General features: G+C 48.8%; 1 protein-coding gene across 3 annotated transcripts; it reads left to right on the top strand.

Moving 5' to 3' along the window:
• The first annotated feature begins 957 nt into the window (after positions 1–957).
• On the top strand, positions 958–14,369 carry PMVK (phosphomevalonate kinase). Of its 3 annotated transcripts, none has more exons than XM_070766431.1 (5): positions 958–1,169; positions 9,977–10,040; positions 10,842–10,994; positions 11,339–11,468; positions 12,844–14,369. In XM_070766431.1, the coding sequence occupies exons 1-5, from the start codon at positions 1,084–1,086 to the stop codon at positions 12,978–12,980; spliced, it is 570 nt and encodes a 189-aa protein (XP_070622532.1). In that variant the 5' UTR covers positions 958–1,083; the 3' UTR covers positions 12,981–14,369. The 3 variants fall into 3 exon arrangements, 2 of the variants coding, with proteins under 2 accessions (XP_070622532.1, XP_070622533.1); XR_011560516.1 differs by lacking the exon at positions 958–1,169 and adding an exon at positions 2,681–7,974; XM_070766432.1 differs by lacking the exon at positions 958–1,169 and adding an exon at positions 6,727–7,974.
• The last annotated feature ends 944 nt before the right edge of the window (positions 14,370–15,313 follow it).

Below are 15,313 nucleotides of genomic sequence, written 5' to 3'. Positions count from 1 at the left end.
ATACCAGGGGTGAAATTGGCGTCGGACCCCAATGGCTTTACAGCCTTGAAGGCCCACCGGGCAGCTTGATTCAGGCCTCTGGCAAGTGCAGGCCCCTAAGTAGATCCATGATCCTTTGCAATATGGTCTTCAAAACCTACAAGGGATCCCTCTGTTAGACGACAGCTTGCAAGCTGCAAAAAGGAGACGGGCTGTATTTTTCTATCACCACCCCCTGACTCCTTTCCCCCATCTCTAGCGTTTGGACTACAATCCCTATCATTCACCCCTGGCTGTGCTTGATGGGTAGTGTAGTCTAGCCCTTCCTTTCTAGGCCTCTTAGCTGGGAAAGAGCTTTTCAAGGGAAGATGCAGCCAGAAAGAAAGAAAGAAAGAAAGAAAGAAAGAAAGAAAGACGGAAGGAGAAAGGAAGAAGAAAGAAAAGGAAGGAGGATGGAAGGATGGACAGAAGGAAGGAAAGGGAGAAGGGATGGGAATTGGAAGGGAGGGAAGAGAATTGAGGAAGGAAGGAAAGGCGCAAAAGAAAGGAACGAGGAAAAGAAAAAGAAGGAAATCGAAGGGGAAGGAAAGAGAAAAGGAAAGAAGGAAGGGGAAAGAAAGAGTGGAAGGAAAGGAAGAAGGGATGGGAAGGAAAGATGAAGGGAAGGGAATTGAGGAAGGAAAGACGCAAAAGAGGAAGAAGGAGGAAAAGAAAAAAGAAGAGAAGGAAAGAAAGGAAGAAAAAGATTTCTATTGCTATTTCAATCAGAAACAATCTGGGCGGGTCTCCACTAATAGGCCCCTCCCCTTCAGAGCCCGCTGCGCCTCCTCCCGTGATTCAGGCTAATTTCACTCTTCCATACGCAGCAGGGACGCTTCGATTCGCGGGTTCCTTTCTCGCTTCCCTTCCTTTCCCCCCCCTCTCCTTCCGAAATGGTCGCGCTCTCTGCGCGCGGCGGAGGCCGGGCCGTTTCCAATTGGCGCGCGGCGAAGGAGCCGGAAGCCGCGCGCATCGGGGGCGTCCGGGCGAGACCATCCGGGCCGAGCGAAAGGGGGGGAGCGGGCGCGGGGGTGTGTGTGAAAAAAGTTGCTGCTGGTTAACGCCATGGCGCTGTGTCCGAAGCTAGTGCTGCTTTTCAGCGGGAAACGGAAATCGGGCAAAGATTTCGTCGCCGAAGAAATCCAAAGCCGGTAAAAATAATAAAAATAATCATAATCATAATAAAAGAAATGGAAAGGGAGGAAGGAAGGAAGTGGCGCATGTGCAAACAAAAACATGGTGGGGTATTGCACTTAGGGAGGAAGGGGGCGGGCGCTTTGCATGATGGACAGGACGGGTGGGCTGCCTACCAAGACACCCCCCCCAACTCCACCTGCATTTGCCCCCTCCCCTATCCAGGCTTTGCGGTTGCCCCCCTGCCCCCCCTCCCACAGTTTGCACGGTGCAGACGTGCATCCAACACGCGTTTCCCAAAACCCTCGGGCGGGTGACAGGGAGAACGCTTCGCCAGGGGAACTCCCCGCCACCAGAAGTTGCGGTTGTTCCCGGGCACTGAGATTTAGACCGGTCTTTGGTCCGAAATGGTATATAAAGGCTGCCCTGCCTGATCAGGGGGTTGGGCTAGATGACCTCCGAGGCTCCCTCCCAATTCTGTTACTCTGCTATTCCTTCCTTCCTTGCCTATCAGTGCGGTGTTGTTGTTTTTTTGTGTTTAAGCGAGTGGAAAGGTCTTTGAAATGGTATACTGTATAGGGCCTGATCAGGGGGTTGGACTAGATGACCTCTGGCTCTGAGGTCCTTTCCAATTCTGTTATTCTCTTATTCTGCTCCTTCCTTCCTTCTTGTCTTCCTCTCTCCCTCCATTCTTCCTTCTGTCCATCTTTCCTTCCTTCCCCATCACGGGTTTTTTTAAAGAAGCAACTGGACTGTCTGATATTGTATACGTTCTCCTGCCTGATGGGGTGGGGTTGGACTAGATGACCTCCGAGGTGCCTTCCAACTATGTTATTCTCTTATTCAGCTTATTCCTTCCTTCCTTCCATTGTTCTTTCCTTCCTTCCATTCTTCCTTCCTTTCTTCCATTCTTTTCTTCCTTCCATTTTTCCTTCCTTCCTTCCTTCCCCTCCTCCCTTCCTTCCTTTCTTTCTTCCTCCCTCCCTCCCCATCACTGGGTTTTTTTTTTAAAGAAGCAACTGGACTGTCTGAAATTGTATAGGTTCTCCTGCCCGATTTGGGGCAGGTGGGGGGTTGGACTAGATGACCTCCAGGGTCCCTTTCAACTCTATAACATTCTTTCTCAGTTCTTTCAAACTTGGCAACTTTTCAAGATGTTTTTGTTGGACTCCGGAATCGAAAGCCAATAACAATAAACAGTGGTGCAAATCTAATATTAGTAAAACTGAAGTTAAAATCCCTTAATATTAAAAAACAATCAATACTACACAATCATAAATATTAAAAAAACAATACTACACTATAAATACATGGGATATGAATATATATGATAATATTTAAGGGAAGAAATGTTAACTTCTATTGCCAGCCCGTGTGTGATATGCTCTATTCTAAATAAAGAAATAGATTGAGATTTGTGCCGAGAGAGATAGAAAAACCCAAAGGCGAGGAAAGGGTTAACGCCGACTTCCGGCTGGTGGACGCGGCCGCCACTCAAATCTTCATAAGTCCCGCCCCTCGCGCCGCCGACCCCCATTTTGCCGCTCGGTTTGTAGCTGAACGGACGTCTCTTTCTTTCTTTTTTTTCTCCCCCTCGCGAACCAACGGATAATAATTCAAATTTCAGAGCCGGATTTAAAGTAGGAAAAAAAGAAAAGCTCCCGTTAATTCATTCGGATTGAAAAGCCGGGCTCCGATTTAAGGCCTGCGGAGGAGGAAGAAAGGGAGGGGGGTGGACTCGAGTCACTGCCCGGGCCTCCGGTGCAAACTGCTTTGCAGGTCTTTTTGGATCCCAACGGCCACCGTCGTCGTCTTGCCAGCATCCCGCTGCCGGAAATGGAGCCTTCCCAGGAAACCGTGAGTGAGGGCGGCGTCAAATTACCAGGCCCCAAGCCCCGGGTTTCCAAGAAAGGCTTAGCCGCGCCCAAATTGGTCACCACGCGGACGGCGGCTAAGATTAGAGCCAAGGCCATCCTCTCCTGCAGGAAGGCCCCTAAGGCCGAGGAGAAGGCCCCGAAGGGCGGAGAGGCGGCCAAGGCCCAAACGGGGGAGGCGGAGCCTGAGAGCACCCTAGCGGACAAAGCTGGTACTTCCTGCGCTTTGCCGTTAGAGCCTCCGGCGGAGGAGGCCCCTCAGACGCTTAGCCCGACTCGGCCACCAGGGGACGCGGGAGAAAAATTATTACCTCAGCTCCCCGCCCTAGAAGGTGAGGACATTTTGGGCCTCCCTTCGGATTTGAATCCATTGCTATCCAAAAACCTATGGGGGGAGCCGGCTCGGAAGAAGGCCAAAATTAACCCCGAGGCCACCTTTACTCCCACGGCGGCGGGGCTCCGCCCGAACGAGGCCCAAGAGGAGCCAGAAATGACCCCAGAAATGAAACTCATAATTTCCCAGGCCATTGCTCAGGGCATTGCCGCTGCCATAGGCCAAAACCAGCAGGCCGCCCTTCTGACAGGGCCCGACCATGATGATGCCTCACAACAGGAGGAGCCTGTTGCCTCTGATGACCCGAAGGACGTTCAGGGTCTTCCCGAGCCCCCTTCCCCTGCCACTTCCACGCATGTCCAAGAATCCCACGCAGGCACTGAGGAACCTTCAAGACCGTCAGAGGAGGAAGCAGTGATGCCTATAGACCCCCTGTCTATGCCGGGGAGTCTCTTCCGCCCCGACATGTTTAAGACGCTTCTCCAGAGAGCCAAGGCCACCACTCGGCTAGGAGTGGGTCCGTCCGCTTCAGAACCATCCGACTCTGCTAATTCGTCCTCGGAGCTCCCCGCCGAGATGGAGGATATCCCCTCCCCGAAATTGTTCCTGGATGTGGTCCAGCGACCGTGGACCCACCCAGGGGGGTACTTAAACCCAAGCACGAATGAGAGACGGTTCTACAATGTGGACCCTGACCTCAAGGCGGCGTTAGAAATCCCAGTAACCGACGGGCCCGTGGTGGCCTTGGCCTCCTCCACCATTGTGTTCAACAACACGGAGGATGCTTTGAAGCCAGGGAACAAGAAAGCGGAACTGACACTCCGCAAAGCCCACGAGTCAGCTGCCTGGGCGGTGAAGGCGGCTCTGACGGCTTCCTTCTTCAATAGGGTGTCGTTGCTCTGGCTCCGAGAGATGAAAGCGAGGATCCCGGCCACTGACATCCGCACTCACCAGGACCTCGACAACCTGGTAGCGGCGGCAGAATTCTCTGCGGATGCCACCATGGGCACCGCCAGGTTCGCTTCCAGGGCCATCGCCTCGTGCGTGGCGGCCCGGCGGCTGCTGTGGCTTCGTCACTGGAAGGCGACCATGAAATCGAAGTGGAAGTTGGCCGCCGCCCCCTACAAAGGCGAGAAGCTCTTCGGAGAGGCCTTGGAGATTATGAACACCCAAAAGACCCAAGAGAAAAAGAAAGACGGGGCCACGCACGCTGAACGGCGGACCGCGGCCTTCGTTAAGAAGGCTGCTGCCAAATCGGCGGGCAATGCACAAAACGCACAAAATGTCCCGCAACCACAGAAGGCCCAACAACCTGGCCCAGCCAATAACAATAAACCCGGCTTTAAAAACCAGAACAGGCAGCAGTTCCAATCTAAACAGCCACTTCAAGGCAAAGGAAGTCAACCCGGCAAAAACTCCACAGATTTTCAGAGAAAAGGCACCCGGTGGGGGCCACCTCTCCCCGACTCAAGGGGAAGAAATGACCAGGGCTGGAATGATGACATTCCTCCATACTATCCAACTAGGCCTCGCTCTCATTTTGCTCATGACACCCGCCCAGTTTGTTATCCCCTGCCCCAGGCCTCAAACAGCCCTTACAGAAGCTACAGTCCAACGCCTGTTGGACAGTCAAGCTACCATTCGAGCGATTTCCATCCTGGAATGCAAGGGAATCAAATGGCGGCCCGTGCCGAAGAGCGCCCGAGGAGGCAACCTCCCGACAATAGACCCCAGGGAAGCGGGCCCTATATCCCCGACTCCCCAACGAGCCCTCCGCATATGATGTGCGAACCATCCTTGCCTCCTTGGTCTGGCTACAACAATCCGAATGTTCACGAAGAGACTAGCTACCCTCTCAGCTCACCTTCGGATTATCCCTACACGCGCCAAATGCTGCCGGAACGACCTGGCGATTCGATGCGTCACCCATCTCGGTCCCACCGAGGGCCGACGCTTCACGAGCTGGCTCTGTCGGAATCGCGGATTCTCAATCAACTCCGACAGGACCTGCTTCTCTCCTTCCAACAGGAGGGTGGAGCGCCTAGGAGCGGATATAATAGACACGACGAATATAGTCTCCCGGGAGAGCACCAGAGCTCTGGCGAGCTGGATCCGGTCAGGCCGACGAAGGGTGCCTCCAGTCCTCCTCACGCAGCTGTTAGGCACGACTGCCCCCTGCACGGCCACCGTTCCCACGGCTCGTCTTCGTGCCAGGGCTGTTCGGAGGGTCCTCCGGATTTACCAGAAACCTGGCAGGAGCCGTACAACTACCGGAATCCAGCTCCCAGCAGAAGTGGCCCTGGGATGGATGTCCCCAGGGATGGATGGATGCACAACCAAGAGAGCGAATCCTACCGCGGTCGCTACGAGCGTCAAATTCTTTGGCCTGAGAGAGAATATTTTGAAGACCCATGTGACATGAGGTCAGATGTCGAAGATGATGACTGGAGGGCCTATGGAGGGCATACAAAACAATACCAACCACTTAGACCTCCAAGGAGCCCGCCTAGCCCTCAGAGGGATCCGGAATACCATTTCCGGACATCACGTACTTCTCCCGACAGGCGACGTAGCCAAGAAGACTCATATCAATCCCCAAGGGAGTACCCACCCCAGGCCCCTTATGTAAGAACCCAGCCACTGGGCAGGACATCATCTTCTGCCCCTCCACGCAGAACATAACTCTGCAACATCCAGTGTAGGCTGGCTCGGCTGAGCTACAGTCGAACACGCAGAAACCCTCCCCACCCCCAATGCCCCGTTTTGGGCCTAGCAGCTCTCCTGCAGCCTCCTGGGACCAAAAACGGACCATCGGGTGGCACACCACACCCTTTCCCCTCCCTGTGCCCTGTTTTGGGCCTTGCAGGCCTCCTGAGGACCAAAAATGGACCGCTTCTTTCCCGCCCCCGCCCGCCATGTTTTTGGGCCTGACAGGCCTCCCCACAGCTTTTTGAGGACCAAAAACGGACCATTGGGGGGGGGGCGCACTGCACCCACCCCATGTCCCGTTTTGGGCCTTGCAGGGACCAAAAATGGACCGCTTTCTCCCCCTCCCCTTTTTGGGCCTAACAGGCCTCTCCACAGCCTCCTGAGGACCAAAAGCGGACCATTGGGGGGAGGGGCACTGCACCCACCCCATGTCCCATTTTGGGCCTAACAGCCCTCCCTGCTGCTTCACATGTTACGTTTGCCTTCTAAGCAGCTTTATTCCTTTTTAGCATGCGTCCCCGTTGCTTTGGGACCCATTTCCCGCCTCTCTAGGATTTACCTCTTGTTTGTTCCTATAAAGGAGCACTTCCCCATTCCAGCTGTATATAAGTTGCTTATATTCTCCAGGGCTTCTATAGCGTTTTTAGCTGCATTTTTGATTTTGAGACTTACTGGAAGGCCTGCAGCTCCCTGGGACCAAATGTGGGAGGTGGGGCGCCCCCCTCCTGCGTTCCCTCCACCCAGGCTCGTATGTCTCCCACATGCGCCCTACTCTCCCCGGAAACCAGGAGGCAGGCGCGCAGCGGAGCCGAGCTGGGCGAAGGCTCGCATGCCCGCAGAAAGGGCTCTGCTTGCTAGCTGTGGCACTCATACCATAGGTCCCACCGTCACGGCTCTAGGAGGCCATCTACAGACAGGATTTAGGATTGCGCCCGAAACCCTTCTGGGTCTGGTGCAACCTGGCCTCCGTTGATCCCTTCTCAGTATCTGTGGCCCGGTTCCTGGACTTACTACAGGCCGGGCTAGAGAAGGGCTTATCACCTAGTACAATATGGAGACTGGGGGGGGGGAGGGCCCTCCTTGTCATCCATGTTACCTTGTGGGGAACTGGAGTCCCACAACACCCTATTGTGTGCACCTTCGTCAGGGGCGTGACTTAACTTACAGCCTTCCGACGGCACACTCAAATCCTACCTACAACCCTCCAAATCCCTTATTTTCTGCACCCTCAGGACCTTTTCACTCCACCAGCCTTTTGTTTCCTCACCTGCATGGCCTCCTTTCGTGTGGCTCCACCTCGGCGAGACCCATCCCCGAGTTGGCAGCCCTCTCGGATCAGAAAGGAGGCTCTATGCCTCTCTTCCATCCCAACAGAGTCCTTCTAGGCTTGGACCCCCTTCATCCCCCACCCCCCAAAGGTCAGTTCCTTAATTTGCAGGACAGTCAAGAACTGATTTTACCAGACTCTAGTCCAACCCACGCCCTAGGGTGGGAATGGCACATTTTGGACGCCAGGAGGGACCTCTGCGTCCGTATCAAGTGGGCACAGCTTCCTTTCCGGAGATGGGACTCCCCTGTTTGTGCCGTTTTCAACCCTCCACGTTGAGTATTACTGACAGTAGCGCCCGGTGGATATGGGCACGCACCGCCAAAAATCACATGAACCTCGGGCTCTTCCGTTGCCTTGGCAAGCCCACTCCGCTAGCAGCGTGGGCCCTGCAGGACCTCCATTGAGATAATGCTAGGACATGGTCGTCTAAATTCCCGTTTGATACGGCGGCATAAGATGGATGCCTTCGCTTCCTCTCAAGCGGCTTTCGGCAGACGAGCCTTCCGGAAGGTGTGCGCAGACTTGGCAGCTCGGGACCAGACTGCGACCCCCGTCCTTAGGATCTTCCGGCTTTGGTAGGTTGCATTCTCCTCGGCACGCTCTTGAGGAGGGCCGTTGGTTTTACCTAATACGCTAATAGAATAGAAATAGAAATAATAGGAATGAAAGAGAAAAAATAGAATAGGGATAGAATGGAATTGGAATAGAATAGAAATAATGGAATGGGATAGAGAATAGAAGAAGAATAGGAATAGAATAGAGAAGAGAGAATAGAATAGAAAAGGAATAGAATAGAATGCAGGAGAGAATAGAATAGAGAATAGAGGAAAGAATTGAAAAGGAATAGAATATGTAGGAAAGAAGAGAATATAGAATAAAGAATAGAAAAAGAATAGAATAGAATGCAGGAAAGAATAGAATAGAAAAGAGTAGAGAATAGAATTAAATATAGAATAGAATGCAGGAAAGAATAGAATAGAAAAGAGAGTAGAGAATAGAATTGAATATAGAATAGAATAGAATACAGGAAGTAAGAAGAGAATAGTACAGAAATAGAAAAGAATAGAAATTAGAATAGTATAGAAATAGAACAGAACAGTTATACAAATAGAATAGTGTAGAAATAAAAATAGAACAGAGAGGAATCGAATACCCTCTTTCCCCCCAAATAAAACATCCCCTGATAAATCCAGTTGGGCTTTTGAGCGCATGGCAATAAAAGCGATGCGCTTATTTCAGGGTTCAAAAAAACCCCAGTGTTAAGTTTGGGGGAAATACGATCGAATTGAATAGAATTCTCTCTTGGCCTAGGGCAGGGGTAGGCAAAGCGGGCTCTTCTGTGACTTGTGGGCTTCAACTCCCAGAATTCCTCCAGCCGATCAGGCTAGCTCAGGAATTCTGGGAGTTGAAGTCCACAAGTCACAGAAGAGCCAACTTTGCCTACCCCTGGCCTAGGGTGATTGGACACACAAAGGATTTGCTCTCAATGTACATAAGGAGAACGAGCATGGCCGATAACACTTAACGCACCTTGTCTTCTAAAAAATCCCCAATATAGCCACACACATTTTTGCAAGGGTGTGTGTGTGTCTGAAGATTGCGGTAAGGGTGGGCTATCTAGAAAGACTTCTGCTTGCCCTAGAGGTGCGTGTCCAACCCATTAAGATTAAATTAAAATCCAGATTAAATTCAATCTTGATTCGATCTCAACTCCGGCAGATCTAAATTTAATTTGGAATCCAAGTGTGTTTTGTGTCCCTTTTTAGCTGTAATCTATAGTTATATATAGAAATCAGACTAGAATACCTCCGGAACCGCCTTCTACCGCACGAATCCCAGCGGCCAATAAAGGTCCCACAGAGTTGGCCTTCTCCGGGTCCCGTCGACCAAACAATGTCGTTTGGCGGGCCCCAGGGGAAGAGCCTTCTCTGTGGCGGCCCCGGCCCTCTGGAATCAACTCCCCCCCGAGATTAGAACGGCCCCCACCCTCCTTGTCTTTCGCAAATTACTCAAGACCCATCTATACCGCCAGGCATGGGGGAACAGAGACATCCTCCCCCAGGCTTTTATATTTTATGTTTGGTATGTATGTGTTGTATGGTTTTAAATTGCTGGGGTTTTAGATATGTTTTATTTTAATATTATATTTGTCTCACTGTTATATTGTTTCTATTACTGTTGTGAGCCGCCCCGAGTCTTCAGAGGGACGGCATACAAATCTAATAAATAAAATAAATATATGTCAGTTGCTGGGTGGGGTGGGGCTGTTGCAATGCCTTAACTGAGCGGGGGACGACAACAAAAAATACCAAAACAAAACCGGGAGCCCTTAATGGATGTAATTTGGGTGGTAAACAACTCTTGCCCCTGGAAGCTCTACCACACTCGTTCCAAACTAAACGGGGCAGAAAAAGATCAAACTCCATGGGACATAGGACCGGATGGCTCCTAACTTCCAGCATCTTTCCGGAGTTTGAGGAGAGTTTGGTCTGTTTTGGGGTATATGGGGAGGTAGACTGCTGCTGAGTAGAGAGGCTTTCTTCTGACCTTTTTTTTTTGGTGTCTTTTTGTTGGCAGATTGGGCTTGGATGTTTGCACCATTCTCCGGTTATCCGGGCCTCTGAAAGAGCAATACGCAAAGGTAATTTTGATTTAACTGATTTATTGTACCCACCCATCATCATCATTATTATTATTATTATTATTATTATTATTACCCGGGGCTTTGGGGGGTAGAGTGGATTTACACTGCTCAAAAAAAATAAAGGGAACACTTAAACAACACAATATAACTCCAAGTAAATCAAACTTCTGTGAAATCCAACTGTCCACCTAAGAAGCAACATTGACTGACAGTCAATTTCACCTGCTGTTGTGCACATTCAACTTTGGACAGAACAAAAGTATTCCGTGAGAATATTTCATTCATTCAGATCTAGGATGGGTTCTTTGAGTGTCTCCTTTATTTTTTTGAACAGTATATTTGAGAATGACACTCTTATCAAATAGGTAATTTAATTTAAAACATTGGGTTATTTGTTATCTGGAGGTTTTTTGGGGGGGGAGGGAGGCTAGAATCTGATTTTATTTGAGCCAATAGGTAAATTAGATTTAAAACAGTTTTGACTGTTTTTATATGTAGAAATTTAATAAAGATTATTATTTTTTAGACTTAAAACAGGTTTTTTGGGGGGGGTAATTTTGATTACTATTATTTTTTATATCTGCATATATCCTCAGCCTACTTAAAAACAATAAAATTAAAGGAACATTTGTGCTCCCTAGAGCGGGGCAATTTGCCTGTTCTCACTTGGTTTTTTTTTTCATGTGGTAGTGAGTTCCACAGGTGAATTAGGATCTTTTGGGAATTTTAGGCAGTTGAATTTGGAGAATTGCAGAGGATATGTTGGATTTTATTTATTTATTTATTTTTGGCACGCAGGAACACGGCCTGGATTTCCAGCGGCTTCTAGACTCCACCGATTACAAGGAGCTTTACCGGGAAGACATGATCCACTGGGGGGAAGAACGCCGCCAGAACGACCCCGGTTTCTTTTGCCGCATTGTGGTGGAAAGCGTGAAGCAGCCCATCTGGGTAAGGCCGGGGCGGATAGACAGGCAGACCCCAAATTACTAAGCGAGTTTAGCCCCGTTCTACAACCTTCCCTGCGTCCGTTGTGAAAGGGAATCGGGGCAAACCGTTAAACTAATCCGAGGGAAGTCTCCTTTTTTCAGATCCATAACTTCAAACGGTCACTCGGCGAACCGTCGTAAGTCGAGGACTGTTCCTAGTTGCCCTCTAAACGCCAACTCCAAACGCCCATCTTGGGTTTCGGTGGGCAGAGCTAATCGGTTTAACAACAGGGGAAAAGAGCACACAGGTGGCCAGAATTCGAACTCTAGTCCCTCCCAATTTTTTATTTTTTTTTGCCAACGCAGATCGTGAGTGACACCCGGCGGTCCTCGGACGTGGAGTGGTTCCGTGACGTGTACGGGGACCTGGTTCAAGTCGTGCGGGTGATCGCCACGGAGGAGACCCGGAGGAGACGGAACTGGGTGTTTGTGGCAGGTAAGATGAGCTTACCTGAATGTGTTCGGGTGCGTGCGTGGCAGGGCGGATAAAGCTGCCCTCTTCCTATGTAGCTGGTACACAACAAAATCAGAATGTGGAATGGAATAGTTGCTGTTCTATAAAGAGAGTAGAATAGAATAAATATTAGAGAAGAGAATATAGAATAGAAATACAGAAGTTACAGTTCAGAATAGAATAAATATTGGAATATAGAATAGAAAATATTAGAGAAGAGAATATAGAATAGAAATAGAGAATTTACAGTTTAGAATAGAATAAATATTGGAATATAGAATAGAAAATATTAGAGAAGAGAATATAGAATAGAAATAGAGAATTTACAGTTTAGAATAGAATAAATATTGGAATATAGAATAGAAAATATTAGAGAAGAGAATATAGAATAGAAATAGAGAATTTACAGTTTAGAATAGAATAAATATTGGAATATAGAATAGAAAATATTAGAGAAGAGAATATAGAATAGAAATACAGAAGTTACAGTTCAGAATAGAATAAATATTGGAATATAGAATAGAAAATATTGGAGAAGAGAATATAGAATAGAAATAGAGAATTTACAGTTTAGAATAGAATAAATATTGGAATATAGAATAGAAAATATTAGAGAAGAGAATATAGAATAGAAATAGAGAATTTACAGTTTAGAATAGAATAAATATTGGGATATAGAATAGAATAAATATTAGAGAAGAGAATATAGAATAGAAATAGAGAATTTACAGTTTAGAATAGAATAAATATTGGAATATAGAATAGAAAATAAATATTGGAGAAGAGAATATAGAATAGAAATAGAGAATTTACAGTTTAGAATAGAATAAATATTGGAATATAGAATAGAAAATAAATATTGGAGAAGAGAATATAGAATAGAAATAGAGAATTTACAATTTAGAATAGAATAAATATTAGAGAGGAGAATAGAATAGAAAAAAATAGAATTGAATTACTAGGGGAGGAGGGAGAAGACACCAGGAGACTAGAGAATGGACAGAATAGAATAAAATTAAAATTAATTAGAATATAGTTAGAATAAGAATAGAATATTTTATTTTTATTTGGCCAAGAAATTTATCTCCAGGGCAGAATCTGTCTGTGTAGGAGTTGTACATAAAAGAGATCAGGTTTCTGCGATATTTAATCAGGGAAGGCATTAACAATGCTCGTGTCCCAAAATCTTTTATTTGGGGGGGTGCTAAGTTTCTAGTCCTTAACAAGCTCCCTGGAGGCCAACCTCTTTCCAGCCTTGTGTGTCTGTGTGTTTGCAAAAGCCACTCGGGAGAGCGGACATTAAATCTCTTTCTCCTCCCTGTCTCCTCCCCCCCCCCCCCCACCTTCCACTCCCCAGGAATTGACGACGCGGACTCCGAGTGCGGGTTAGACCAAGGCATCCCCTACGACTGGGTGATCACCAACGACGGGGACCCGCTCTCCCTGGACGCCCAGCTGGAGGAGCTGCTCCAGTCTATCCAGACCAGACTTTAGGGGGGCGGCTGGGATTCCCCGGTCTCTCTCTCTTTCGCGCGTGCTCTGTCTCCCCCCCCCCCACTCCGTAGCTCTTTCGAGGAGGGGGGGGCAAGTGGGCAAGGGGCTCAGGCTGGGGGGGGGGGTTCGGCTGAAGGACCAAAGAAGGGTGAAGACGGAGGAGGAGGAGGAGGTCAAGGTCCTTCCCATAGAGGAGAACGCCAGGGAAGGGACGTCCACCTTAAACTTTGCTGTACCGCTTCCTTCCTAGAATGGAGACTCCGTTCCAGAAAGTGCCACAATCCAGTGCCGGTTTTTTTTCCTTCCTTCCTTCCTTCCTCCTTCCTTTCTACCTTCCTTCCTTTCCTCCATCTTTCTTTCGTTCTCTCCCTTTCCCACATTCCTCTTTCCTTCCCGCTCTCCTTCCTTCCTTCCCTCCCAGTACCGCTTCCCGCCACCAGGGGGCAGAGCAAGCCCAGCTTTTTTTGCTTACAGCTTTTGCTGCTTTCCAAAGGGAGGAAATATTATATATATATCTATATCCTGATCCATTTAATTTTGCCCGGAGGTTGAATTTTTATGCAAGTTTATTTTTTTTCCTCCTGATTTGATCCGCCGGGGGGCAAAGAAACCGAGAAAGAACCCCATTGGGGATGGGGAGTCTCCCCACTCGAAAGTTCCCACTTGGGAATGGAAATAATTCCCAATGCTCTGGTTGCCGGGGGTGGGGGGGGAACCCCACCGCTCCCCCCCTCCGAACAGGTGTGGAAGACACACTTGTCATGCCTTATTCTGGAAGAGCTCCCCGTCTCGTCCCTCCTTCCCCTTCGCTTGGCTCCTCCCCAAATCCCCCCTTGTCATTTGGCTGCCGTTGGGGGGGGGGCGACAGTGGGGTTTCATTCCAGAGGGGGAAAGACCTCCCCAAATTGCATCGGGAGGGGGGGTGAGAAGCCCGTGAAAGAAGCGTCCAAAATGCACCCGGAAAGGCGTAAACTCCCGAGTTTAATCCCCACTGAGTGTATTTTAGCACCGGAGCCCTGGGGGAATTAAAACGAGTTGGCCGCTAAGTAAATCGGACTCCTTAGAAGTTGGCAGGGAGGTTTACAAACGGTTTGCAAAAGGTGAGCAGTTTTCCAAGGGCTGCTGCACTTTTGGGGGGGGGGGGGAAGGAAGGTGGAGAAATTTGGGGAGGGGGCTGCTTTTTAAACCCCCCCCCCCCCTGTGTTTTGAATGGGAAAGATTCACCCGGCTGTTTGCGACACCCCCGTTTCCTGCCTCTGTTGCTGTGTATACCTGTGTTACCTGCTAGTTTTAAACAAAAACGCCCGCCTTCTCTCCCTCTCTCTCTCGTCCTATCTAGTAGAGAGGCTGCGGGGTAAATGTTCCAATAAAGCCCATTGATTGGTTAAAGCCCCCGCCTCTCTTTTATTGCCTCTTCTGGGGTCCAATCCGAGCGATGGATTGCAAGCAGGGCAGCCACTATAAAGGGGAGGGGGTTAAGAGGGAGGTTTGGTGCAAATGTGTTTGCTAGCCACTTTTAACTATCCACCAAACGAGGGGTGAGCAATTGAGGGGGGCGGTCTCTTCTGGAAACCCCCCCCCCCTTTTTCCCCCCCCCCTCCATTTCTGGGCCTTTGCAGTTCACAAGGAATTCTTTGAAAAGTAGGCCGTCCTTAAGATACATCAGTTCATTTAGTGACCGAAGTTGCAACCGTGCTGGGATAAAAAAGCAACTCGGGGCCATTTTTCACACTAAATTTTTCACATAATCCAAAATTCAAAAAAGGTCGTAAGGTGGGAGAAGGTTCCTTTAGCGTGTGGGGACGTTGCAAAGGCTACCTTGTCGGGTCGTAAAATTGGCAAACTGCACAAAGGATCCCACAGACCTCTCCCCAATTTCCCCCCTCCCCTAGCACTGGTGGTGTTACCTAGTTGGGTGAAGAGAGGTCTACAAGGACACCACCAAAATCTGACAGCACCAAGGACCCCTAATTTTTCTTTCCACCCCCCCTTCTCTTCTTACTCCGTACGCCCCACTACACACACCTGGCCAATTTTATTTATTTTTTGGAAAAAATAAAAACATGAGATAATTTACATTTCTATGCCACTGGACTGGAACAACAATGCTTGGAGAAGTATTTGAAGATACAAATATTCATATTGCAGTTTATAATTAGTATGGTTGTCCTTTCCGTTTGTTATCCTTGTACTTTAGTTGACATAGGCAGATAGAATTATCTTCATTCCAGTATCCACAATTTTTTAAGTCATCTGCTCTACTCTTCTTTTTTTTTAAGTCAAAATTGACCATTCTAGTGTTCAGATACTTTATTTATCTCCTATTTAGTAAA

The sequence above is a fragment of the Erythrolamprus reginae genome, chromosome 13, assembly GCF_031021105.1.
Source record: "Erythrolamprus reginae isolate rEryReg1 chromosome 13, rEryReg1.hap1, whole genome shotgun sequence".
Lineage (NCBI taxonomy): Eukaryota > Metazoa > Chordata > Lepidosauria > Squamata > Dipsadidae > Erythrolamprus > Erythrolamprus reginae.
This window is presented reverse-complemented; position numbering and strand designations above follow the sequence as displayed.